Consider the following 26,172-nt stretch of genomic DNA (forward strand, 5'->3'; position numbering starts at 1 on the left):
CTGGCGGGAGCCCGGGGAGCAGGTCCCCGGGAGGCGCGCCCCGCGTCCTGAGCCGCCCCGGTTTGCGGACGGGCCGCCGGGCGGGGCTCCGGGAGCCGCTGGGGCGCTCCCGGGCGCGTCCACCAGGTGGGGTGAGCGCCCCGGGCCCGCGCGGCCGTGGGGGCGCCCCGCCCCGCCCCGCCCCGTCCGCCCCGCCCCGCCGCGGCCCCGCCCGGGGGCGGGTGGGAGGGGAGGGGAGGGGCGGGGCGGGGCGGGGAGGGGAGGCGGCCGCCGGGCCGGCGCGGGCAGAGCGGGGCGCGCGGGCGGCGGTCCGGCCGTCGGGGCGTCGGGGCGTCGGGGCGTCGGGGCGTCGGGGCGTCGGGCCATGGCGGCGGCCGCGCTCCTGCTGGGCCTGGCGCTCCTGGGGCCGCGGGCGGCGGGCGCGGGGCCGGGCGCGTGCTACGACGGCGCGGGGCGGCCGCGGCGCTGCCTGCCGGGCTTCGAGAACGCGGCGTTCGGCCGGCGCGCCGAGGCCTCGCACACCTGCGGCCGCCCGCCCGAGGACTTCTGCCCGCACGTGGGCGCGCCGGGCGCGGGGCCGCGGTGCCAGCGCTGCGACGCCGCCGACCCCCGGCGCCGCCACGACGCCGCCTACCTCACCGACTTCCACAGCGCGGACGACAGCACCTGGTGGCAGAGCCCGTCCATGGCCTTGGGCGTGCAGCACCCCACGTCGGTCAACATCACGCTCCGCCTGGGTGAGCGCCGCCGCGGGGCCGGGGGCGGGGGGGGGAGCCCTCGAGCCCCTTGCCCCTGCCCCTTGCCCCCTGCCCCCTGCCCCTGCCCCCTGCCCCTGCCCCTGCCCCTGCCCCTGCCCCTGCCTCCTGCCCCTGCCCCCTGCCCCTGCCCCTGCCCCTTGCCCCCTGCCCCCTGCCCCTGCCCCCTGCCCCTGCCCCTTGCCCCTGCCCCTTGCCCCCTGCCCCTGCCCCTGCCCCCTGCCCCTGCCCCCTGCCCCTGCCCCCTGCCCCTGCCCCTTGCCCCCTGCCCCCTGCCCCTGCCCCTGCCTCCTGCCCCTGCCCCCTGCCCCTGCCCCTGCCCCTTGCCCCCTGCCCCCTGCCCCTGCCCCTGCCCCTGCCTCCTGCCCCTGCCCCTGCCCCTGCCCCTGCCCCTTGCCCCTTGCCCCTGCCCCCTGCCCCCTGCCCCCTGCCCCCTGCCCCCTGCCCCTGCCTCCTGCCCCTGCCCCCTGCCCCTGCCCCTTGCCCCCTGCCCCCTGCCCCCTGCCCCTTGCCCCTTGCCCCTTGCCCCCTGCCCCCTGCCCCCTGCGGAGCGCCGCGTCTGGACGCCGGGACCTCCTGGACCCAGCACCGCGGGGAGACCCGGCCGCCCTCTAGGCCGCGAGCCCCCCGTCGTGCGTGGGGGCCCCCGGCTCGGCTTTGGGGCGCACGAGTCCCCGCGGGGCTGTGTGTGGTCCGGGACGTGTTCTGGGGGCTGGGAGCCGAGGCCTTCACCCCATTCACCTCCGGGGAGGCTGAGCCCCCGAGCAGAGCTGGACGTCCTGGCCTGGCCGCCCCGCCCGCGCCGCCGGCCCCTCGGCCCCTCGGCCCCTCGGCCCCTCCGGCCCCCCCGCCTCTCCGCCTCGCTGCCCCGTACCAGGCCGCAAGAGCCCTCAGGTCCCTGCGCTCAGCAGCCCCCCTCCCCCACCAAGTGCAGCCCCATCTGCGCCCCCCTGGGCCCCAAGCTGTGCCAGGCGCTGAGCTGGGCACCTTATCTGCTGCGGCCCCTGCAGCCCTTGGCGGGGGGAGGGGAGCGAGCTGGCCACTGGTTCCCACTCCCTTGTCTGCGGATTTGAAATCTTCCCAAACTTTGAAAATTCGAGTATTTTTGTAACTCATTCTGGCTGCTAAGCAGGACCCAAGGCTATTTATAGCCCTGTTTATCCTAGTTAGAGTGAATATTCATACATTCTGCTACTGAAATCTCATTTAAGTACAGCCTATGGGGGCAAACCCAGCTGGGGGTGTTAACACAATTTATGGTATGAGAACTACATCATCTCTCTAAACTGTAAAAAATTGTGAATTCCAAAACACATCCATGGCTGAGCAGTTTGGATATGAGGTTATCCCCAGTTTTCAGATGAGAAAATTGAGGCTCAGAAAGGTTAAGTGCTTTGCCCGAGGACACAGCGGCTAAGTGACTGGATAGGAACACCCACCTATTTCCAAGGTCTGGAGCATAAACTTTACATGAGCTCCGCCCAGCAATGCCTGGGTGACAGCCCTGTGGGGGCGGCTGGGAGATGACATTGAAGTGGGGTGGGTGGGCACTGAGCCCCTCAGCAGACCGGCCAGCTGTGGCCTGGCACCCCAAGAAGCTCAGTTCCCTGGGGTTCTGTGGCTTCCCCTGGCCTGTTGGGGCTGCTAGATGGGGCGGGGTCTCTGGCAAGGCGGGTGACCGGAAACCAGTGTGGGGAGGGAGTCTGGGGGAGCCGGCTGGACGGCTGGCAGAACCCCAAGGCCCCTGGGAAGGAATCTGGGGCGGGGTAGGGGCTGCAGGGGAGACACACTGCTCTGTGACCCAGGGCGGGGGGCTGGCTGATGGGTTACATGTGTCGGGGGACCCAGCAGGGCAGGGGGCTGAGCCCAGGCTCAAAGTGGGGGCGGGGAGGCCCGGTGCGTGTGCATTTGGGGCTGTTCCTGTTTGCTGAGCACGGGTGCTTGGCCCGGTGACCCTGCTGAGCTCTGCCTGGGACCCTCACACTCACATCCACTCACATATGTCTGCTCACACTCATACGTTCATCCACAGCCCCCCATATACCTACTGACACTCGTACACTCACATTCATAACACATCATTCATACTTGTGTGCTCATCTACACACACACACCTACTCACACTTATGTGATCACCCTCACACACTTACACTCACATTCACAATCTAGTCACTCATACACACATGCACACTCACTCACATACATTTGCTCACACTTATGTGATCATCCACACACACATCTACTCACTCACATCATCACCCACACACACTTACGCTCGCATTCACACACTCTAGTCACTCATACACCCGTTCATGCATACTCACATACATCTATCATACTCATGTGCTCATCCACACATTCATACATCTACTTACACTCATGCTCATCCACACACACTCACACTCACACCCACAGACATCTGTCTACATCCATACACACTCACACATGTATGCGCACCCACACACTCACATCTACTTACACTCATACGCTCATCCCCACACACTTACACCCTCACACATCTACCCACACTCATACAGATACATTCATACACACATATCTGCTCATACTCATGTGCTCATCATGGACACACACACATCTACTTACACTCATATGTTCACCCACCCACACTTACACTCACATTCACACAATCTAGTCACTCATACATTCAACACACATTCATACACACTCACATACTTCTGCTCACACTCATGTGCTCATCCCCATACTCACACACATCTACTTACTCATGCTCATCCATTCATACTCACACACACACACACATCTACCCACATTCATACACTCACACACATTCACACACACATACATCTATTCATACTTGTGTGCTCATCCACGTACACAATCTACTCACACTCATATGTTCACACACACACTTATACCTATCTAGAGACTCATACACTCACATACATCTGTAGACTTGTGTGCTCATCCACACAATCTACTCATACTTGTGTGCATAAACACCTATACACGTGTATATGTGCAGTCATACACACTCGCATTTACTCATAGTCACCCTTACACACATCCACTTAGTCATATGCTAACCCTCACATGCACACATTTACTCAGATAAATTCATACTCACCTTCACACTCACATGCCTGCACCCACAGTGATGTCCACATACTCACCCTCACACATCTACTTATAGTCACATTCACCCTCATTCGTTTACACTCACACATTCACGCACATCTACTCACTCACATATTCATCCTCACAAACCCACACACTCACTTGCACACTCACTTAAACTCACTCATACAGTTGCACTCAAGCATGCACACACACACACACACACACACACACACACACCTTACCCTGAGCCAGCGTTCCTTCTGTCACCTTGTGCGGCACCAGGCATATAGGAGGGGTTCCGGGATGTTTGTATGAATAAAGAAGAGAAGACTGACTGAGTGGATGGCAGTGTCCCCTCCTCCGTCCTGTGTTTCTGGGCCCAGCTCAGGACCTTGGTTGCCTGCTTGGGGAGACAGAACAGAGTAGAAATCACAAAACAAGCATTGGGTGCAGGGATGGCTCAGCCACTCACTAGGCAAATGCTGCCACCTCTTTGTACCCTCGTGTCTCCCCCCCCGCCCCCCCACTGTGAAACAGGGCTAAGCCTGGCCACCTCCCAGCTGGTTGTGCAGGCTCCATGAGCTCAGGTTGGCCACGTGCTTACAGGAGCTGTGACAGTCCTTGTGTGCGGCCAAGGCCACTCTGCTGAGAACAACTCAGGGCTGAAGTTCCCTGGGGGATGGCCTCTACCCAAGGATTGGGAAATGCCTGCCAAGCTGGCTCCCCAAAGATGTCCTGCCCCTGGGCCCTGTTTCCACACCGGGGGTGCCAGAGACCCATAGCGGCCCCAGATTCAGCCCATTTTGGGTTCCATTCAGCTTTGGTTTGCTCCATGCTGAGCTGTGGATTGCATAATCAGGGGAAGGAGAGGTCTGGGGCGGTCAGGGTGTTCCCAGTGGAGCCCCCCATCCTCCCCTCTGGGTCCTGTGGCCACCTCTGCTGGCTCCCTTTCCTGCTCCCCAGGCCCCCCCTCCTGGGGGCTCATGGGAGGGGAGAGTGGGTGGCCGGCTCTGGCCTGGGGCCCCTGGAGGGAGCAGGGTGGGGGACAGGGGAGGGAGGGGTGGCTGGTCAGCCCCGGGATGGAGGTCGCTGCTTTCCCAGCCCCCTGTGAGCTCACAGACATCTGTTCCAAATCCCAGAGTCGCCAAGCTGAGCCTTCCTGTCTGGGATGAAAGGCAGCAGCAGGGTCTGGCGGCTCCTGGCCCTCCACGGAGGTCCAGGGCAGCGGGCAGGCTGGGGGAGGTGCCTGGGCAGCAGGGATGAGAGACACTATTGGTGGGGCTCCCCGCTAGTGCTAAGAACCCCAGCCCCGCCAGAGTTCTTTTACAGGCAGGGAAACTGAGGCTCCCAAAGTAAAGTCTATTGTCCAGGGTCACACAGACAGTACTTGGCAGGCCCTGGGGTCCTGCCCAGATGGTGCTGCACTTGGGAACAATAAGCTGCTGGGTTAAGCTGGTCTGAGCCTTGGCTTTTGGTGAGGGTGGAGAGAATCTTCCTTCTCGCTCCAACACTTCCTTGGATTTCTGAGAATCTCCTGCAATAACAGGAAAATCGTTGAGTTCCTGAGCTAGTGAGCGCTGAGCTGTCCAGTGGGGGGGGGGGGGGGGGGGGCGGGGGAGTTGCAGGAGAAAGCAGGTGGGCTCTTGCCTGCCCTCTCTCTCACTGCAGGTCCCACAGCTCGTGTGCAGGCCTTCTCTGTGCCTTTTGCAGTCCAGCTGGCTGCCCACTGTTGACTGAGCCTCGGCTGTGCTGGCCTTGGGGTATGCCCTGCCAGGAGACAGGTGAAGCCCAGGATGATGTGAATGAGGATTTATGCTCTGGGAACATATTCGGTGTCTGCGGAAGCTGACAGAAGAGACGTTTCAGGTCAAGGGGGAGATTGCTGTGTGTGTTCTTGGACCTGGCGGCCTGGATGGCTGGAGCGGAGGGGACCAGGGGGAGACCATGGGGGCTGGACGTCAGGAGGCCCCTGCCGGGCCCTGCCAAGCCCCTGAGCCAGCTGGGTGTCCGGAGCTTTGGCTGCCTGGCGTCTTCCTTTTTGAGTGGGCGGCCGTGTTTGCGTTGGCCGGGGCTGGGGCGGGGGGGTGGGGGTGGGGGGCTGCAGCCTCCTGGCTTCTCCCTGGAGGTTCTGGCTGGAATGTGCTGGGCTCTATGCGGATCAAGGGTCAGGGCAGGAGCCTTGCTTGGCCTCCGCGCACAGAAGCAGCCACCCCGCAGCCCCTGGGCCCAGCTGGTCCTGGCCGCCTCCCCCTGGTCTGGGCTCCTCAGGACCCACCAGATTCGCAGGAGCCGGAAGTCCCAAAGTCCAGTTGAGCACCTACTATGTGCTAGGCTCTGTGCCAGGCCCTCGGGATACAGCAGTGCGCAGGCAGCTGTCGGCCCCCCTCAGCTTAGAGGGGCCCTCCTCTGGGCAACCCCCTGCCTTCACAGAGGGTCGTGCTGCACTGGGGTTTGGGCATGTGTCCATCCCTTGCTCTGGGATGCAGAGGGAATGCCTGTCGTCATAGCCTCACCATGGCGCTCGGCACGGGCCCCCCACGCCCTCCGCAGGGGCAGCTTGCTGAATGTTGGTGCGGTGAATGAGGGGCACAGCAGCGGGTGTTTAGCCTCGGACATGCCACGTGTGTGCTAGAACTGTTCCCAGTGCTTTGCAGGCGTTTTAACTCCTTAAGCCCTGTTATTATGCCCGTTTAGCAAAGCAATTAAAAAAGGAAAGGCAGATGAGGCACCTCGTTCATGTCACTTGCCCAGTTAAGGCCCCAGGAGGTTAGGTATTTTGCCCAAGGCCCCAGCACACGTAAAGGGTGGAGCAGATGTGAACGCCAGCACCTCGTGGCCACAGCACGTTCCCTTGTTGGGAACCAGGGAGCAAGTGCAGCAATGCTTGAGCACAGGATTCAACAGTGTTCCAGATACATCCTGAACTCCTAAGCTGTGGCATTCCCAGGGGCCCCAGCCCTCCCCCAGGTCCCATCCCTCCATCCCCCTCCAGCCACCTCCCCCTCCCTTCCCCTGCCCTCCCGCCATCAGAAGTACTCTGGCTGTGCCTGTGGGGATCCCAGGGGGACATTCAGGACTTCCCCCTGCACCTCTCTCCCAGTCTCTCCCCCTGAGCTCTTGACCAGGTAAGGTCCTCCTGAATGTCAGCCCTCGGATGTCACACAGCCCTCAAACCTAGGGTCCAGTCATTGCAGCACTCCTCACCATAGCCAGGGCAGAAGCAACTCAAGTGTCCATGGAGAGATGAACGAATAAGCAAAACGTGGGATATTCATGCAATGGACTATCGATTAGCCTGGGAGAGGAGAGAAGTTCTGGCACCTGCTACATGGAGGAACGTTATGCTAAGAAGGACAAATGCCATGTGATTTCACTTATATGAGGCCCTTACAACACCCTAATTCTAGAGACAGAATGTAGAATGGTGGGTGCCGGGGACAGGGAACGGGAGGGAGTGGGAAGTTGTTCGTGGGGTGAGGACTCTCAGTTCGGCAAGGTGAAGAGAATTCTGGAGGTGGATGGAAGTGAGGGCTGCGCAACAGTGTGAATGTACTTACTTCTGGTGGCCTGTGTACTTCAGCGTGGGTAAGATGGGGTGCCTGGCTGGCCCAGTCAGAAGAGCATGTAGCTCTCCATCTCAGCGTTGTGAGTTCAAGCCCCATGTTAGGCATAGAGGTGACTTAAATTAAAGAAAAAAAAAAGTAGGTGGCTCAGTCGGCTAAGTGTCCAACTCTTGATTTCAGCTCAGGTCATCATCTCAGGGTCATGAGATTGAGCCCAATGTTGGGCTCTGCACTGGGCGTGGAGCTTGTTTATGATTCTCTCTCTCTCCCTCTCCCTCCCCCCTCCACTCACTCTCATGTGTGTGCCCTCTCTCTCTCTCTCTCTAAAAAAAAAAAAAAAAAAAAAAGTTGAGATGGCAAATTTTATGTGTATTTAAAAGTAAAAAGGGGCAGCCCAGGTGGCTCAATGGTTTAGTGCTGCCTTCAGCCCAGGGCATGATCCTGGAGACCCAGGATCGAGTCCCACATCAGGCTTCTGGCATGGGGCCTGCTTCTCCCTCTGCCTGTGTCTCTGCCTCTCTGTTTCTCGAATAAATAAATTTTAAAAGATCTTTAAAAAAATAAAATAAAAGGAAATTAAAAAGGAAAGGCATCCTTCTCCCATCTCTCCATTCACCAGGGCAAGAAATTTGGGTGTCAGCTGTGATTTGTCCCTCCTTTGCCTTCAGCACTCACTCACCATATCACTAGATCATTCTCTGGAATAGCCTTCATGTTTGCCGTCCTCTCCACCATTTTCACTGAGCTCCTCTTCTGTTCCTGGACTTATTGCAGTGGCCTTGAATGCCTTGCCACCTCCCTTTGCAAATGGGTCATTTGTACGATCAGACCTGAGAATCCTTCTTAACACAAAGCCCTAGGCAATAATCAATCAGATGAAACTATTTGCTCTTTCCAGGTTAGACAGTGTGCTTGACAATCTTGATTCATATTTAGGGTGTAGACTCTTGGTTCAAAGATAAGAGAACCGTGATGGGCCCAGTTCTCAGCCAGCCAGGCTCCCATGGCACCTGGCATTGTGCTCATGGGGATTCCCTAGCTCCTCACAGGACCCACTGTGCCCCAAATTGCCAAGACCTGGGGTGGGAGAGGAAGACAGGAGTAGCGAATGACTGTGATAGGGCCAAGTGGTTCCCCCGTAGGCTGGGAGCAGCTCTCCCCACCTGGTTCTCATGCCCGCAGTGGGCAGGGTGGCTTCGCCCACACATTCCCAGCTCAGCTCCCCACCCTGCCCCATCCAGCCCCACCCCCGGGCCACTGCTTCCCAGATGGCTCCAATTAAAGAGCTTTGTTTTGTTTCCACTTTCCCAAAATAAGCTGTGTTCTGAGCGCACTCTGCTTGTCAGTGAGCGGATGTGAGCGGCTTGGTTTTGTGACCGCCCTGGTGTCATTCCTGATGGGCTTTATGCCCCAGCTGGTTGGAGAGGACGTGCTTGGTGCTGGTTTGGGTGGCCTCCGCAGTCTCCGTGGGTGCCGGCACATCCTTCCCGGGCAGCCCCTTGTGTCTGGGCACCCACAGATTCCTGAACAGAGGGTGGCCTAGTTCAAGGCCGTAACTCTGGGGGCAGACAAGCCTGCAGTCAAGTAGAGACATAGCTAGATTTTGTGTGACATTGAGCGAGGCCCTTTCTCCTGCCTAAGCCTCAGGCTCCCTGTTAGTAAGATGGGCACAGTGACACAACTGTTTGAGGTCTTAGCCTTAAGGTGCTAAGTAATGTACTTAACATGGTGCCTGGCACATAGTAAGTGCTTACTAAATGCTGACTGTTCTACAACAGATGCATTCAGGGGTTGTGGCTTGCAAAATATCAGCGGCATTGTCAGACCTGCCTCCCTCAACCCATTCACTGGATCATAAACTCCTTGAAGGTACAAATCATGCTTCACCTTTACTTGCTCATATGGCAAGCATTTATTGAGCACCTACTGTGTGCCGGGCACTGTGCTCAGCTCTAAGGAGTCCCATGCCCTGTCCCAAGAGGGTCACAAACTAGTGGAACAGATGGGCATATCTTTTGAGAACTGGATGAAGAAGCCCAGGGAGGCTGGGGGGACACTGATGAGAGGGGAGTGGCCATGAGCCAGGAAAGGTGGGAAGAAGGGCATTCCACACTAGACTCAGGCTGGGGTATGTGGTCCGTGGGCTAAGCCAGAGGGATGAGCAGGGGTGCATGGGAGCCAGCCAGGTGAGGAGGAGAGGGAACAGCATTCAGGTAGGGGGAACAGCATATTGGGCTGCTAGGAGGCAGATCTATGTGCTCCCAAGCAGTGTTGTCCCTGTTAATAGTTGGGAATGACATTTTGGCCCAGTGTTCCTAACAGGAACACACCTATCTTAATCACCCTGAAGCCTCATCATCCCCCTGAGCTTGCAAGGGTATGGGTAGAGGCTGCGAATTTAATTCTTGTCACTGCTTAGAAGATCTTGGGGCTGCTTCCTTCCCCAGCTTTTGGGTTGCCTTTGGCAGAAACCTTTTCATCACAAAGCTGGGATTAAGCTGTTTTCTTGGCCCTTCTAATTAACTCTTGTAACAAAAAGTCCCTGCCGAGTGTCTGTGATGTTCCTGTGTCTCCTCTCACCTCCTGGCTTGGCAAGGAAGAGGAAGAGCCGTGATGCTTCCTAGTGCGTGATATTGCTTCTTTGCATGAAATCCCAGCGACTGTCTTTTTCCGATCACGCTTCTAGCTGCCAGCTACCTTTTAAGTGGCTCCAAGCTCCCCTCCCGCGATGTGTCTGGCTGCTAGATGTTTACAGAGGAGTCTGGGCCGTGGGACCCGCTGCGGCCTCCACCCCGCATGCTCCCGTGAGTGCACATCTGGGCTAAGCCCCTGCCTGGCTCTGAAGCCTGAACCTCGGAACAGACGTGGCCACCAGGCTGCCCCCAGACACTGACTCGGTTTATGACACATGCTTTCTTTTCAGGGACTCGGAGTTACGGTGCCAAGCTGTGCCGTAACAGAACTTTGAAAAACACTGGAAACAGAACATGGCAAGGCGGTTGCTTTTCAAAAAAAAAAAAAAATTTTTTTTTAACGTGTTTTCTCCAGTTTTTAAATTAGAACAAGCTTTGTGAAAGAAAAATAGGAAAATGTAGAACAGTTGAAAAGGAAGAAATGCTACTCGCGGCCTCTGCCCAGAGGACACCACGCTGACTCGTTTGATGTCTCTCTTTTCTGTCTATTCTTCAGGGATTTTTAAATAATAATCTGATGATTCTGAACGTATGATCTTATGTTTTTCAATTCAGCATTATGGCTTAAGCTTTCCCCGTGTCATACAAGCTCACTGCCAGCTGTTTTTCTATGGCTTTGGTCATCCTGTGAATTTATATCCTTCCATTTATTGGATGCTGATGATTCCTGTGTTTCTCCTTTTAAGAAAACACCTGGATGAACGTTTTCATGCATTTAGTCTCCATTCCTCGTTTGAATTCCCAAAAGTGGGATGATTTCACCAGAGGCAGGGGATACTTCCATGGCTCTTCATCCATGCCACCAAACTACCTTCCTAAAGGGGCGATGCACGTAGATATGTTCCCTATTTTTTGTTTTATTGTGTTAAATAGACATAACATGAAGCTTAAGCATCTTAACCACTTGTACTGTTGTACAACCGTCACCACCATCTACCCACAGAACTTTTCCCTCTTAAACTGAAACTCTGTTCCTATTAGACATGGACTGCCCCCACCACCAGCCCCTGGCCCCCGCCACTCCCTTCCCCATCACTATGAACCCAACGTAAGTGGAATTGTAGTATCTGTCCTTTGGTGCCTGGCTTACTTCACTCCACACAATGTCCCTGGGTTCCATCCGTGTTGTAACGTGTGTCCGAATTTCCTTCTTTTTCAAGGCCGGATGCTATTCCATGGTGTGGGTAGACCATGGTTTGTCCGTTATCCCTGGATGGACACACGGGTTTTCTTTCCACTTTCTGGCTGTGGTGAATAGGGCCACTATGAACATGGGTGTGCAGATGCCTGTGCAAAACCGTGCTCTCAGTTCTTTGGGGTATGTGCCCAAATCGCGGGATCATAGAGTCCTTCACTTTTTACCTTTTTGAGGAAGTGCCAGACGTTTTCATAGCGAATGCACCATTCTATGCTCCCATAAACCATGCACAAGGCTTGTGTTTCTCCACCTCCTCACCATCACTTGTGAATAGGTGTTTTTTTGTCTCGAATCATGGCCATCCTAATGGGTGTGAGGTCTAGTTTTTTTTTTTTTTCTCAAGATTTTATTTATTTATTCATGAAAGACAGAGAGGCAGAGACACAGGCAGGCAGAGGGAGAAACAGGCTCCCTGCAAGGAGCCCAATACGGGACTCAATCCCAGGACCCCAGGATCACACCCTGAGCCAAAGGCAGACGCTCAACCACTGAGCCACCCAGGCATCCCCAGTCCACCCATTAAAAGTGTAAGTGCATTTTAGTCTGCTCATAGAATTGTGTCCCCATCCCCACTGTCGCCTTTGGAACTTTTCATCACCCCCAAAAGGAACCCTGCACCTGCTTGCTGTGTCTGCCCCCCAGTCTCCACTCCTCCCACCAGGCCCTGGCAACCACTAATTAATCTACTCTGTTTTTATGGGTTCACCTACTTGGGATGCTCAAGATAAGGGGAATCATATGATGTGCAGTCTTTTGTGATTAGCCTCTTTCGTTCAACCTACTGTTTTCGAGATGTATCCACGTTGTAGCATATGTCAGAACATCATTACTTTTTAAAGATTTTTTTATTCATGAGAGACACACAGAGAGGCAGAGACACAGGCAGAAGGAGAAGCAGGCTCCCTGTGGGAGCCTGATGTGGGACTCGATTCAGGACCCCAGAGTCATGCCCTGAGCCAGAGGCAGACGCTCAACCGTTGAGCCACGTAGGCGTCCCAGACCATCATTACTTTTTATTGCTGAACACTATTCCGCCGTGTGACATATCACATTTTATTGATTCATGTGTCAGTCGACAAACATTTGAGTTGTTTCCACCCTTTGGATATTATGAGTAATGCTGCTGTGAACAGCTGTGTGCGTTTGCACAGACACATGTTTCCCCTTCTCTGCTTGCGCACAAGCCTCGGGGTGGAACTGCCGCATCCTGCGTATTCCGTGTTGGCCTTTACAGGAAGCACTGGGCTGTGTTCCGCGGCAGCCACGCCATCTCGCATTCCCAGCAGCCGTGTAGGAGGGCTCCAGTTTCTCCACATCCTCGCCAGCACTTGTTTTTATCTGTTTTTTTTATTATATCCAGCTTAGGAGAGTGAAGTGGTGTCTCACGGTGGTTTTGATTTGCATTGCCCTGCTGGCTCATGATGTTGGGCATCTTCTCATGTGCTTATTGGCCAGTTGTGTATCTTCTTTGGAGAGATGTCTGTTTAGATGCTTTGCTCATTTTTTTTAATTGGGTTGTCTTGGGATCCCTGGGTGGCGCAGCAGTTTGTCGCCTGCCTTTGGCCCAGGGCGCGATCCTGGAGACCTGGGATTGAATCCCATGTCAGGCTCCCGGTGCATGGAGCCTGCTTCTCCCTCTGCCTATGTCTCTGCCTCTCTCTCTCTCTCTCTGTGTGTGACTATCATAAATAAATAAAAAAAATTGGGTTGTCTTTTATTGAGTCGTAAGAGTTGTTTGTATAGTTTCAGTAAATCCCTTCTGAGATATGAATTTGCAAATATCGTCTCGCATCCTGTGGGTTTTCATTTTCTCAGTAGCATCTTTAGAAACAGACAATTTTGACTCCGATGAGGTCCAACGTATCTCTGTCACTTGGGCTTTTGGTGTCACATCTAAGGAGCCTTTGCCCGGCCCAGGTCACAAAGATCTGCTCCTGTATTTTCTTCTGAGTTTTGTAGTTTCAGTGCCTACCTGTGACCAAGATGCTTAAACAGGGGAGACTGAAGTGATGTCTCCTGGGTTGGTAAGGAAGACTGCAGACAGGGACAGAGGTGCGGCGAGGGCCAGGCCCCCGGGGGTATCTGGGCCCCAGGGCAGAGAGAAGAAAGCAGATACAGGAAGCAGAGGGACTCATGCTGCCCTGGGGATGAGAGGCTACCAGCCACGGTAGAACCGGTGACCATTTGTTCACCTGTTCGTATATGTGTAGACACTCGTGGTGCCTGCTCAGGCACTGGGCACTTTGCAAGGTGCTAGGGTGGCAGAGCCTAGAAAGGAAAGGCCAGGTGCTGGTCTGAGTTCCATCCAGTGAGGGAATGCAGGTTAATGAGCAGGTGGTTCTCCGGTGATGAACGGGGGAGAGGGGACAAGGAGCGTATAACAGCATTCACCTTCCAAATCAGCCTTTGATGTCTTGCCTGTTTTGCAGACATGCATGCACTTGCTTTAGAGGGGCTGATGCTCAGGGCTCCTGGGTGGCTCAGCGGTTGAACATCTGCCTTCGGCTCAGGGCTTGATCCCAGGGTCTTGGGATCGAGTCCTGCATCGGGCTTCCTGAAGGGAGCCTGCTTCTCCCTCTGTCTCTGCCTCTCTCTGTGTGTCTCTCATGAATAAATAAATAAAATCTTAAAAAAAAAAAAAAGAGGGGCCGATGCTCACCAAGCTGTGGAGGCTGCCCCCCCTGCCTCCCCCAGCCCAGCCACCCAGCCCGGAAACAGTCCCCCTCGGTCTCCCAGCGAGTCCTCTTCCATAGTCCTCTTCCATAGCTTCCCATCCCCCAGCACTACTTGGTTCTTCCATTCTTGTGGCACTGCTCCCTGACACCCCCTGAGCTCCGATGAGGGTATAGGGACCCTTCCCTCCCTGCCCACTCTGCTCCCTGCCCACAGCCTTCCTCCCCATCCCGGCCTCCAGCACAGCTCAGAATCACTGTGGGGGATCTAAATTCATTGTTGTGGCTCCTCCTGGGACAGGATGGTGGGAGCTGGGCTTGGCGGAGAGGAAAGCAGGGCGGGGCCCAAGCTGGAAGCTCCCCCATTCTCTTGGTGTGGGCAGCAGCAGTGTGGGAGAGGGGGGTGGTGTTCAAGCTACTGGAGGAGGAGGCCCTGGGGGAGGGATGAGCAGGGGTCTGAGGAGTAGCCCAGGAGCATGACCCAAGAGGGGGCCTGCACAGAAGCCTGGGGGAATTGCCAGGCCCCTGGCTGTGGCCATGGAGGGCTGTTGGTGAGGGAGCTTTCCAAGAGCAATGTCCGTGGAGCAGCCCAGAGAAGCTGAATTGCAGTGGACTGCAGGCCAAGTTGGGAGGTGAGGCCGTGGAGCCAAGCAGATGCAGACTTCTCTTGAGAAATTTGGACCAAAAGAGACATTAGATGGACACTAGAAGAATAGAGGGTCCTGGGAGGGTCGCAGTGGGGCTTAGGGGAGTTGGAACAGGGTGTCTCTAGACTCCAAAGGTGTGAAGTCACTGGAGAGGAATGAGCCCAAAGACACAGGTGGAAGGATTGGCTTTGCTGGGGTGTAGTAAAAGAAATAACTTTCTAATGGTAAAGCAGCCTTCTTCAGGATGTGGCAACATGCTGTTGCTAGAGATATTTGAGCAAAAAGAGTTGGCTGCCCGTCAGGGGTCTGACAATGCAGGTTCCCATGCAGGGAGGCAAGGTGGCCGAAGCAAGGGATGGCAGGTACCCAGGAAGCTCTCCCTCTGGGTCCGGTGCCCCTGATAGGCATCACTCATTGATCATGGCACTGCAAGCACGGCACTCCAGACAGCCTCTAACCTCCCACCCAAGAGAGTTTACACGAGGCCGCCCTCCCACTGTCCCTGCGCCAGGACTCTGACCCTCCCTTCCCTGCTGTAAAATGGGTTCCTGCCTTCCTGCTGCAGGGAAAGCTTATGAGATCACCTACGTGAGGCTGAAGTTCCACACCAGCCGCCCTGAGAGCTTTGCTATCTACAAGCGCACACGTGCCGGCGGCCCATGGGAGCCCTACCAGTACTACAGTGCCTCCTGCCAGAAGACCTACGGCAGGCCCGAGGGTCAGTACCTGCGCCCTGGCGATGATGAGCGGGTGGCCTTCTGCACCTCGGAGTTCAGTGACATCTCCCCACTGAGCGGTGGCAACGTGGCCTTCTCCACCCTGGAGGGCCGGCCCAGCGCTTACAACTTCGAGGAGAGCCCTGTGTTGCAGGTCAGAGAGGAGCGGGCTTGGTGGGTTGGGTCCCCAGGACTGGGGGAGTGCAGGAAAAAGTGGGAGGACGCAGGGCTTCCTATGGGATGCCACAGTTTTCAGACCTCAAACAACAGAGGCCTTGGTGGCGTCTCAACGTGTTGTAGATGCCGACAGTGAGGTTGATGCAGGAACCCCTGCGCAGCCTGCAGCAGCAGAGCCCTGGGGCTCCTGGGGGCCCTGTGACAGCCACCAGCTCTCCTGGCCCCTTCCTGACGTGGGTAGGGAGGCGGAGGCCTGGATGGCAGAGAGTGTTTCCCGGGGCCACACATGAGTTCGTGGAAGGGCCCAGACCAGAACCTAAGTGTCCTGACTCCTTACTGGGGCTCTTTCTAGAACCTTCTAGAACACCCTTCAGAGGGCCTTGCTTCCTTCCTCTGTGTCCCCAAGGGTTTTTATGATGATAAAATGAGAAACGAGAAAAGAACATAAGTTTAGGAATCGCAGTCCTGGTTCTGTGCTTTAAGGTGGCACTGCGCTCTCCAGAACGTCCAGCAGTGACAGAAATGGTGTCTGGCTGTGCCCTCCAGGGTGGTGGCCACTACCCACATGTCTGGAGTGCTAGGAATGAGACTGGCATGACCGAGGAACTCAATTTTTAAGTCTGGTTTCATTTTAATGAATTTTCATTTAAACTGCTTGATGTCAGCAGTCAACTCTAACACCGCCAGCACAGTGCTTGGCACGTAAGAGGTGCTCAATCACACTTTTCAGGGAAGAGCTCGAGGTGGCTTACCCTTCTCGTCCTCATGGCCAAGAAAGAATAGCAGGCTTGTAGCTGTGTCCATTCACACAGGCCCCCCTGTCCAGCCCACCCAGGTCTGCCCAGGCTGTGGCCCTACCAGTTTTGGCACCCAGACACGTCCTTATTCCTGTGTGTCAGTGACTTTTCACCTACAGATGTGGTGGTCTGTGCGATGTTTCTGGGCACTGGACAGCCCTCTAGTCTACTTCCCTGGGTTTCCTGTGCTGAGAAAGACAGCCATCCCTTCCCTTGACAGGTTCAGAACGTTCCCTTTGCCAGTCAGCAATAACAAGGGGGCAAGGGTCAGAATTCCTGTTTATTTCTAGAGGGAACACTTAGGCCCAGAAAGAAATTGTGTCCCTGCCAGGGCTGGTTTGGGGTCGCCAGGACCTCCCTCAAGTCTAATGATCTCTCGAAGGACTCACAGAACTCAAGAAATCCGTGAAACTCAAAAAATCCGTGAAACTCAAAACGGACCAGAGGTGCCTGGAGCAGGGTCCAAGGAGGACCGGTTGTGGAGCTTCCCGTTGTCTGATCCTGGTAGATTCATGGCGACAGCACTTATTTCTCCCAGCAACGATGTGACAGTGTGCAGAGTATTGCCAACAGGGAGGCTCCCCTGTACCCTGTACCCTGGAGTTGGTCAGATAGACGTGGCTGATGGCCTGCATGGCTGACTGTGACCGTCGTCAGCTCCCCTAGAGGGCAAGCTGATCCCATGTGGCCCGAGGCACCCCCTAAACCAGTTGTTAGCATAGACTGGAGTGATCCAAGTCCGCAGGTGAAAAAAGACACTCTTCTCAAGCAGGGTGTTCTGAGGGCTTAGAAGTGACCTCCCAGGAGCAGGGGGCAAAGGCCTGACCTCTCTTTGGGCAAGGCTAATCCTTCAAGGTACAGAATCACACGTCAAGATGCCCAGCCCTCCTTGTCTCATTCAAAATGGTCACATGTCATCATCATGATTCTGTTTAAAATGACAATTTCTTCCCCACGGGGCTCCAGACTCTGTAGATTACAAATTATTAGCCAAGGTCATCTGAAGATGAGCAGAGGGCCAGACCCCCCATTCCTGGGTCTGAGCCATCACCCCGGAGCAGAGGCTCAGGCTAAGGCCCCTCTCTGACTTGCTGTCTCATATGTGCTGGACATTGTCCCTGACAGAGAAACAGTGTTTTCAGAAATGCTGCCCCCTACCCTCCCCTGCTCCCAGGGGGAAGCGGACAGATGAAAGGCAAGCCCATCTTGCCCTTCTGTCCTCCCCTCCTGGCAGCTCTGGAAGGTGCTTCCTCTGAGGACTTGGAGCATTTTAGGGTGAGAAGTAATGAAAGACGTGGGTGCGTGCCTGCTGGGTCTTGGGTCCCTCTGTTCCCCATGAAGCAGAATCCAGCCACCAGATCCGAGTGGCCACCTGAGCGTCTCTGCTGTAGGGTGCTGTCCGGAGCAGGGGCTCCCTGCCTCCTGCGTCTTAATGCCACATCCCAGACCGCAGGTCTGTGCAAAGTCCACCCAAGACCCCACCCATGGTTTTAGCTGGGGTCATCACAAGCTTTTGCAAAAGCCCGTCGTACGTCACAGATGTGGTTTGCCCTAAAATGACCTTTAAGGCATTGGGGAGTGCCTCATACAACTTGGGCTGAGAGAACCAATTCCCCTTCTCTCGCCAGCCCACAACTGTGCACACTCTCCAGCCCCAGGCACCAGCTCTTTGTTCGTCAGCTGACCCAGGGACCTGCCGCATCCACACCACCTGGGCATTTGCTAGAAGTGCAGAAGCCCAGGCCCCACCCCTGACCTCTGCATCAGAGGCTGCATTTTAACCAGATCCCTGAAGGCACACTGACATTTGCCAGGTGATTTGCGGGGTGTCTGAGCACTTATAAGCCCTGCTCAGTGCTGACACTCCCGCTGAAGTATTTCAGGTGCTGGTACCTCCCTCCCCAGCAGAGACATCCTTGGGCAGAGGCCCCAGGCCCTGGCAGTGGGCTGACTGAGCCACTGAGCTTAGAGGGAGCAGCAGAGTCCCGCTGGCCTGCGTCATGCTGGGGCCCAAAGACAGACTTTGCCAGAGTTTGTTTCAGCCCTGATGGGCCTGATTGCTAAACCAGGAGCTCCTGGGCTGAATTAAAATGCTGATTAAAATTCAGCTGGAGCTGCCTCTGTGTACCTCTGATTATAACAGCAGGCAGATGAAAATGTCAGCCTTCACGTGCCTTCTCCCCTTCCTCCCCGCCATGCTCTTCCAGGGGAAGGTGTCATTCAGCGATCAGCAAGTATTTACTGAACACCTGTGACGAGCCAGCCAGAGCCTGGGGGCTGGGGTGCCGAGAGAACAAAGGGCCCCAAGTCCCTGCTCTAGTAGGGACAGATGTCACCTGGGGCAGGTGACTTGCTGCAGGAGCCTGTGCATTTGGGGACCTGCCCACATCAGGCCCAGCTGGGCACGGGGACATGTCCTCCTTCTGCTCAGCTCTAGGATGGGGGTGCAGAAGCCGTTGGGAGAGGTTAAGTGACCAGCAGGACAAGTTATAGGATGGGCTTCCTCAGCCCTGCCCCCAGCACCTTGGCTGGCCACTTACTGAGCATGTGCCAGACCCCATGCCCCACTGCTGACGTTGGCTACCCTCTAAACACCCTTGTGGGGTTGGCACAATCCCTTGTTCCATTTTACAGATGGGGAAACCAAGCCTTCAAGACATTGAGTAACTGTCCAGAGTTGCATAGCCAGTAAGTGGCCTGGCACCTGGACCGGCTCAATCCCAAAGCACAGGCTCCTTATTTCTGCACCGTTCTCGGGGATTTATCTAAAATCTAATAAGATTTGTCTAAGCTTGTCCCTGGGTCCTAGGAGACCCCACTCCCCTCCCAGGGCAGCCAGCTGGACCTTCACACAGAACAGGGTGAGAGCAAGTACTCAGGAGCCTACTAATGCCTTCCTTCCTCCATCCTTACCCCCCGCCCCTCAGGAGTGGGTCACCAGCACTGAGCTCCTCATCTCCCTGGATAGGCTCAACACATTTGGGGATGACATCTTCAAGGACCCAAAGGTGCTGCAGTCCTACTACTATGCTGTGTCCGACTTCTCTGTGGGTGGCAGGTAGGTGAAAGGTAGGATGGTGGGGCCTGGGATCCCAGGACCCCAGAACTCTGGGCATGGGGCAGGAGGCAGCAGCCATATGGGGATCATCCAGTGGCTGCCGTGGAAGGTGAAAAAGCCACATCATGATGCCTCGGCAGGAGAGAGAGTGAGGGCAGGATCCTGTCCCCTGGGCCTGGCATTCAAGGCCTTCATGGCCAGCAGCATCACAGCTTCTACTTTTCCTGCATCAGCTGTGTTTCCACCGCCATGTACAGGATATGCTAGGCCTTTGCACCTGCTGATCCCCCTGCCTGCAGATCAGTCCCTGCCCCTCCTTCCCTCCTCTCTTTCCCTTTTTTCTTTTACTTTTTCTTTCCTTTTTGCATCCTACAAGTACACTCATTCTTTTTTTTTTTTTTTTAAGATTTTATTTATTTGTTTGAGAGAGCATACAAGTGTGTGGAGAGAAGCAGGCTTCCCATTAAGCAGGAACCCGATGTGGGGCTCCATCTCAGGATCATGACCTGAGCCAAAGGCAGACGCTTCACCGACTGAGCTTCCCCAGGCGCCCAAGTACACTCATTCGTGGCACTTATAGGAGTGTCTGGCAGTGGTCCAGGCTCCCACCTACACCCAGACTGGCATTCTATCTGATGTACACTTGCTCCCAGTAAAGCTGGTTAGGGGGGACTGTGGGCAGGTGCAGGACTTGAAGCTTTCAAAGCTTCACTTCTTTTAGCAGTACTCCTGACTTTACAAAGCATGAAGTCCATTCACCCCACTTCTGCCCCAGTCTCCTGGGGACCTTGGGTATGATAGAGCTTCACAGGGACCCAAACATTTTTAATGAGACTTTGAGGCACTTCCGTGCAGATGAACAGCTCAGGCCACTCCAAAGCCCCACAGCTGACTACTTGGAAGGAGCCCCGAGTGAGCAGGGGCTGGATTTCTGCCCCTTGCTCCTGTGGGACCTGCCAGGGTCTGCCATCTGGGTCCCCAGTGCAGGCTCCATGTGCTGCTCCAGTGTTGGTCAGTACACACTCTGGTTTGGTTAAGCGTCTCTCCTCTCCAAGAAGCAGGGGCCGTCCAAAGGGCAGAGGCCCAGTCTTGCTCCACCTCCCTGGCCTGTCTCCCATGTGGCTGCAGGTACTGTGTGCACACGGCGGGCTGTGGAACCAGGGGAGGCATAAGCAGTGTCTTCAGCATGAACGCTTGGGGGCTTCCTTCTTGGAAAGGAAAGAGGAAGACAGAGGTTCCTGCCCCAACCTCAAGGGGGTGGCCAACAGTGGTCAGAACACTCTCCCAAAAGCATGTCAGCATGCCCCAGAATAACGAGGCCAAGGCCAGGGCAGGGTGTGCTGGCAGTCGAGGAGACTACTCTGTGGCCGGGAGCCCAGCCAAGGTGGAGGGAGGCTGGCATCCCAGCCAGAAGGGCCGGTGTGTGCCTCATCTGGAGATAGGTCAGGACCATGGACTGAATTCATCCGTGTCCCACAGGCAGAGGGGAGCCTTTGAAGGGTTTGGCCAGGGTGGTTTTAAAAGGCGCCAGCCCCCGGCATCGCATGGGGAAGGTTGAGAGGAGAGAGAGAGACAGAGATTGTTAGAAAGTGGCCTTGGAAGGCAGGTGGGGAGGGCTAGCGGGTGGGTCCACAGGCTGTCTGGGATGGGAAGTTGGCCTGCTCTGGGGGTAATGGCCTGTGGGAGTGGGAAGCAAAGGGCTTCTGGAATTCAGGGGCGCTCAGGTACTATTCAGAGAGGTAGAGAGGTTCAGAAAGGGAACGGAGGGCCCAGCTTGCACTTGCAGAGTCTGCACCCTTCAGCCAAGGCTGGGCTGGGAGTGACGGGGGAGTGGGGGTGTCCAGAAGGGCTCCTCCACTCCCACACTGGGTTTGGGTCAGACCACGTGGGGGAGGGCGAGCTCTAGCTCCTCCTGTCCGGGGGCTTCAGGCCAGAGAACATCTGGGCCCCAGCTGCCACAGCCAGACCACCCTCGGGCCTGCAGCCGGCTGGGGGGGCAGATAGGCCGGCGTCCTGAGTCCCGCAATGGCCTAGAAGAATTTCCTTCCTTCCCTAGGGGTCAGAGGGCTTCACGGGGAAGGGTGGTGTTTGCAGACCTCCTCGGAAACATGGGTGGTGCCTGTCACTTGAGACTGCTGGGTGTCCACCTCAGCCTCTACCAGAAATGCTAGGGCATTACCTGCTTCCCTGGGGCTCCTGTGGAGGAAACAATGCCCTGTGCCCTTCCCAAGCCGTGTCCCCAGAGTAAACACCGGGGGCACTGGCAGTGGTCAGCAGTTTCTTAATGCCAGCTGAGGGCGGAGCATAGAATGCAGCTTATGGGAGCCACCAGGTGACCAGAGGGTAGTGTCTGGGAGCACGGGGTCTGCGTGGAGCAGAACAGGGTGCAAATTCTAGCTCTACCACTTAGCACCTGTCCTTTCGGGGCCTGAGCCTCCATTTCCTCATCTGTGAAATGGGGGTGAGTGTGGTCCCTCCTGCCGCAGCAGGGAGGCTGCAGAGAGGAGGTATAAGCTGGGTCAGGGGTGGCACAGAGGAAAGCTAGAAGCTGAGATCATGGTGTCCCTAAAGCAGCTCAGTCTGGCCCCTGGGGATGGGGTCCAGGGAGGCCCCCGTGGCTCACCTGATTCCTCAGCTCTCCTAACCCTATATATGCGGGTGGATGGGGTGGGAAACGGGCCCTGGGGGTTGTCCCAGAGGCACAGAGTCACTGGGGACCTGAGATGAGTTGGGGACTGTCCTCCGTAAAGAGCACCCTCTTTCTTGCCCCTATAGACACAAAGGAGGACTGTGTGAGTTAGCTGGCTGGCTGTCCCCTGCCTCCACCCCCCACCTGTGAGCTGCCCCACCTTCCACCCAGGGGACTGGGATGACTTCTTTCTGGGGCCCTCTCGGCTAGGGCTCCTTCAGCAGTAGCCTCATCAGCTTTGCCATTCCTAACTGGTAGCCTGGGGAGACCTGCATGCCTCAGTTCCTTCATCTGTGAAATGGGGAGGCTAGGGGGCTTGTGGAGATGCAGTGGGGTCTGTCCGCACGCACAGAGCTCCAAATAGCCCAGTGAAGCCAGATCTCTGCTACCATTGCCCACACCCCGCGGGGCACATAGTGGGGGTTCACTATGTTCCCTATGTTCCCCATCATTGAGCGATAGAATCAGGGGCCACCTGGCAATTAACCACTCCTTGGACAGTGCCTTCCCCAGTTCCTGGACCCCCTCTTCCATGTTCCCTCAGATGCAAGTGCAACGGGCATGCCAGCGAGTGCAGTCCCGATGGGGCAGGCCGGCTGGCCTGCCGGTGCCAGCACAACACCACGGGTACAGACTGCGAGCGCTGCCTGCCCTTCTTCCAGGACCGCCCATGGGGCCGGGGCACAGCCGAGGCCGCCAACGAGTGTGTGCGTGAGTGTCCTGGGGCTTTGGGCACCGGAGGAGGCCATGGCTCAGGCTGGGAAGCAGCCTCCCTGAGACCTGGCAGTGGGGGCTGCACCCAACACTAACCCCCTGTGTCCCTGCAGGGATGAGGAGGGGCTGGGGTGAGAGCAGGAGGGGCTGTTTGTTCCTCAGTCTTTCCCCTACAAAACGCTCCCCCAAACCACACCCCCTAGTGGAGGCCACTGCAGTGGGACTGCTGGGAAGCCCCCCTGCCCACCCACCCCCACCCCACTGTTCTTTGTTTCAGCGGCTCCAACCGCAGCTGCTAATCAAAGCCAGAAGGCCCCAGGTCCTGGGGGGCGCTGACCTGCCAACCCAGCCTCTCCCAGGGCCCCCCAGGCAGCCTTTTATGTCCTGGTCCCCTTGTGATGTGGCTCTGACCACCTAACCTCAGAGACGGGCTAGGGGAATGGTGCCATCATCCTTCTCTGGGACGTGGGGCTGCACGTGGGGTGGTTGGGACAGTCCGTTAACGTCCGCCCCGGCCCTCACCCCAGCTTCCCACGGTCTCCAAGCCCTACCCTGTCCCCCAGATGATCACCTGAACTGCTTCAGGCTCTCTGTGTGTAGCTGGCCGTCACCAGGCAGGAGGAACATGTTCTGGGCTGGCTATACTCTGGGCGGGCAGTCCCAGGCTGGGGTGGGGAGGGGACCCTGTTCTGTGAACAGGGTGGCACTGTCTGCAGGAGCTTCCCAGGGCCACTGTGGCTCTCGCAGGTTCCTGTTACCCTCACTGGCCTGCGTCTATCAGGAAGTCCCCCCTGGGGCCAAGGAAGCTGTACTGGCTGGCTCACCCATTCTGGGACTGAGGCTCCGTGGTGGGTTCACAAAAGGCCAGACCACTTCTCCTGCCTTGTCCTTGCCCAGTGGTCACATCTTCGTCCTCTCAGCCACCAGCCTGGAAGCCAGGCCTTCCCACCTGAGCCCTCGACACCCCCCAGGGTGGGCAGCCCTGAGCTTGGCCTCATCCCTGTCCCTCCAGCCCACCTGCCTGCGTCCTTCTCTGCAGTCGTGCCTTGGTGCCAGCCCTAGTTCCCCTCCTCCAGGCCTGAAGCTCTGGCTTCCCTGCTCACCAGCCTGCAGCCCTGCTCCCCCCACAGCCTGAGGCCCTAGCTAACGTGCAAAAGCATAGTTATGCTCAGCCCCCTGTAACCCTCCCAAAGCCTGCCTTGCTCCAAGGTGAAGTCCACTGACCGTGGCTGCCTGGCCTTCCTGGATCAGGCTCTGCCAACATCTTGACCTCCTAGCTGAGCCTGCACCCCTCCCTGTTCTGTCATTGTTCTGTTATACCACCCATCGTGTGACATGGGTGGCCCCTGCCCTGGCCCCCGACACTGGGCAGACCTTCTTTGGCTGTCCACAGATTATCCTCCTGCCTGGGACCCTCCCCGCCCGCACCTAGCCGACTCCTTTCAGCCTGTGGGGTCCCTCCTTTCAGCTCCCAGAGACTCCCTGCAGCTTTACACCTGTAGGATTTTCATTTGCTGGCTGCAGCTGGCCTCCATGACACAATGGGCGGTGCAGTGAGTGCTGCTCGCCAGCCCACCCACGCTGGGCTCACTGCGGGAGGGGAGGCGAGCCATCCTTAGTACACACTCCTTTTTTTTAATGAATTAATGCCTGAAGGAGGGATGACCTGTATTTCCATGCATCTGAATGACCTCGTGGTCACCAGGGGCCAGATCCACGCAGTTACTATTGCTGAGAGGATCCATGAGATGTCTTGGAGTGAGCCACACCGCCAATGCAAAAGGTGGCCGGTCATGGGCCATGTGTCCAGCTGTGCACTGTACATCTGGCTTGCCTGGGAGGGTCCTGTGTCTTGGTGCTCCCTTTACTCTCGACGGTCCTGTCGGGGAAGAGCAACCAACTGGTCGCCATGTCCTTGATCGAGCTGGGCCTGCACTTCATCCTTGGCCTTCCTGGGACTGCCTGCTCCCCCATCACAAGGAGGCGGGTGGGCACAGACCCCCTCCTGCTGTGCGGCAGCCGCTCACACGCAGCCCCCTGCCTCCTGCCCGCAGCCTGCAACTGCAGCGGCCACTCCGAGGAGTGTGTGTTCGACCGGGAGCTCTTCCGCAGCACGGGGCACGGTGGGCGCTGCCTCCGCTGCCGGGACCACACGGCTGGGCCGCACTGTGAGCGCTGCCGGGAGGACTTCTATCGCTGGAGCCCAAGGACGCCCTGCCAGCCCTGTGACTGCCACCCAGCAGGTATTGGGCCCGCTGCCTCGTGCCCCCCCCTCACCCGGCCCCAATCGGGCCCCTACTGCCCTCTGCCCTTCCTCCCCCAGGCTCCCTGCGCCTCCAGTGTGATGCCTCAGGTACCTGCATCTGCAAGCCCACCGTGACGGGATGGAAGTGTGACCGCTGCCTGCCTGGGTTCCACTCACTCAGTGAGGGAGGCTGCAGGTAAGGCGGCCAGGGCAGCGGGTGTGGACGGAATGCCAGGGAGCAGGAGGAAGGGGACGTAGCTGTCCCTCATTCTGCAGCCACCCCAGTCTCACTTAAGCGCTAGAGACACCAGTCCCTGGAGAATGTGAGACAGGGCATGAGTCCCATGGAAGCCCTTCTGGTCTTGGGGGTCCAGGGCAGGCTTCCAGTGAGAGGCACTGAGTTCTAGTGGGAGGCCTGAGAAGCAAGGGCTGCTGAGAGAGGGCAGAAGGACAGGAGTTCCAGGTGGAGGAAGAACGCATGCAAAGGCAAGTGCAAAGGCAAAGGTCAGTATGGATGAGCAGTCGGGGCGGGGAGTGCAGGGCAGGCGGGTGTACAGAGAAGGAGGGTCCAACAGGGCCTCGCAGGTCTCAGGTGGAGCTGTGGACAGATGTGAGGCTGGAGGCCAGGGTAGAGGCTGTGGCAGGAACAGCTGAGAGACATGGCAGCTTGTGCTTGGTTTTGGCCATGGAGAGGCAGAGAGCTGGACGGATTCCAGAGCCCCTTGGAAGGCAGAGTTGGCCAGAGGTGGTCACTAAGGAGCAGAGGAGGAAGAAGGGATGAAGGCTGAGCCGCCAGGCACCTGGGTGGAGGGAGGCTGGTCACGACATGACACGGGGAGCATAGTAGGGAGAGGCTGAGTCTTGCAGTGCTGGTGGGGCATTCAGGCAGAGAGAGATGGGTAGGGGGCTGCTGGGGTCTGGACCTCAGAAGAGGGGGGTCTAACACGCTGGCCTAACTGCATCCCTTGACCGAGAAACACCCATGACCAAAAAGGTAAAGCTCTTAGAAACTCATACACTCTTAAATGAACTTGGCTTTGGTTACAACAAACTCTTTGTGTATTTGAAAGGCAGCAGAAATGCATTGGGGTTGAATGGGGAGTCTCGGATGCCCCACGGAATACTCAGTGGTTCTAGGCACAACTGGAC

At 56.9% G+C, this 26,172-nt stretch overlaps 1 protein-coding gene across 2 annotated transcripts in view; it reads left to right on the forward strand.

The window, feature by feature from the left end:
• The first annotated feature begins 345 nt into the window (after positions 1-345).
• Positions 346-26,172, forward strand: part of LAMC3 (laminin subunit gamma 3) — a 60,172-nt gene continuing 34,345 nt past the window's right edge. For both annotated transcript variants that reach the window (XM_041726269.1, XM_041726270.1), the window contains exons 1-6: positions 346-737; positions 15,193-15,497; positions 19,245-19,375; positions 22,609-22,775; positions 24,833-25,021; positions 25,102-25,219. In XM_041726269.1, the coding sequence (XP_041582203.1) occupies positions 365-737; positions 15,193-15,497; positions 19,245-19,375; positions 22,609-22,775; positions 24,833-25,021; positions 25,102-25,219 (1,283 nt within the window). In that variant the 5' untranslated portion in view covers positions 346-364. The remainder of the gene's footprint in view (positions 738-15,192; positions 15,498-19,244; positions 19,376-22,608; positions 22,776-24,832; positions 25,022-25,101; positions 25,220-26,172) is intronic.

Source organism: Vulpes lagopus, chromosome 12 (assembly GCF_018345385.1).
Source record: "Vulpes lagopus strain Blue_001 chromosome 12, ASM1834538v1, whole genome shotgun sequence".
Taxonomy (NCBI): Eukaryota; Metazoa; Chordata; class Mammalia; order Carnivora; family Canidae; genus Vulpes; species Vulpes lagopus.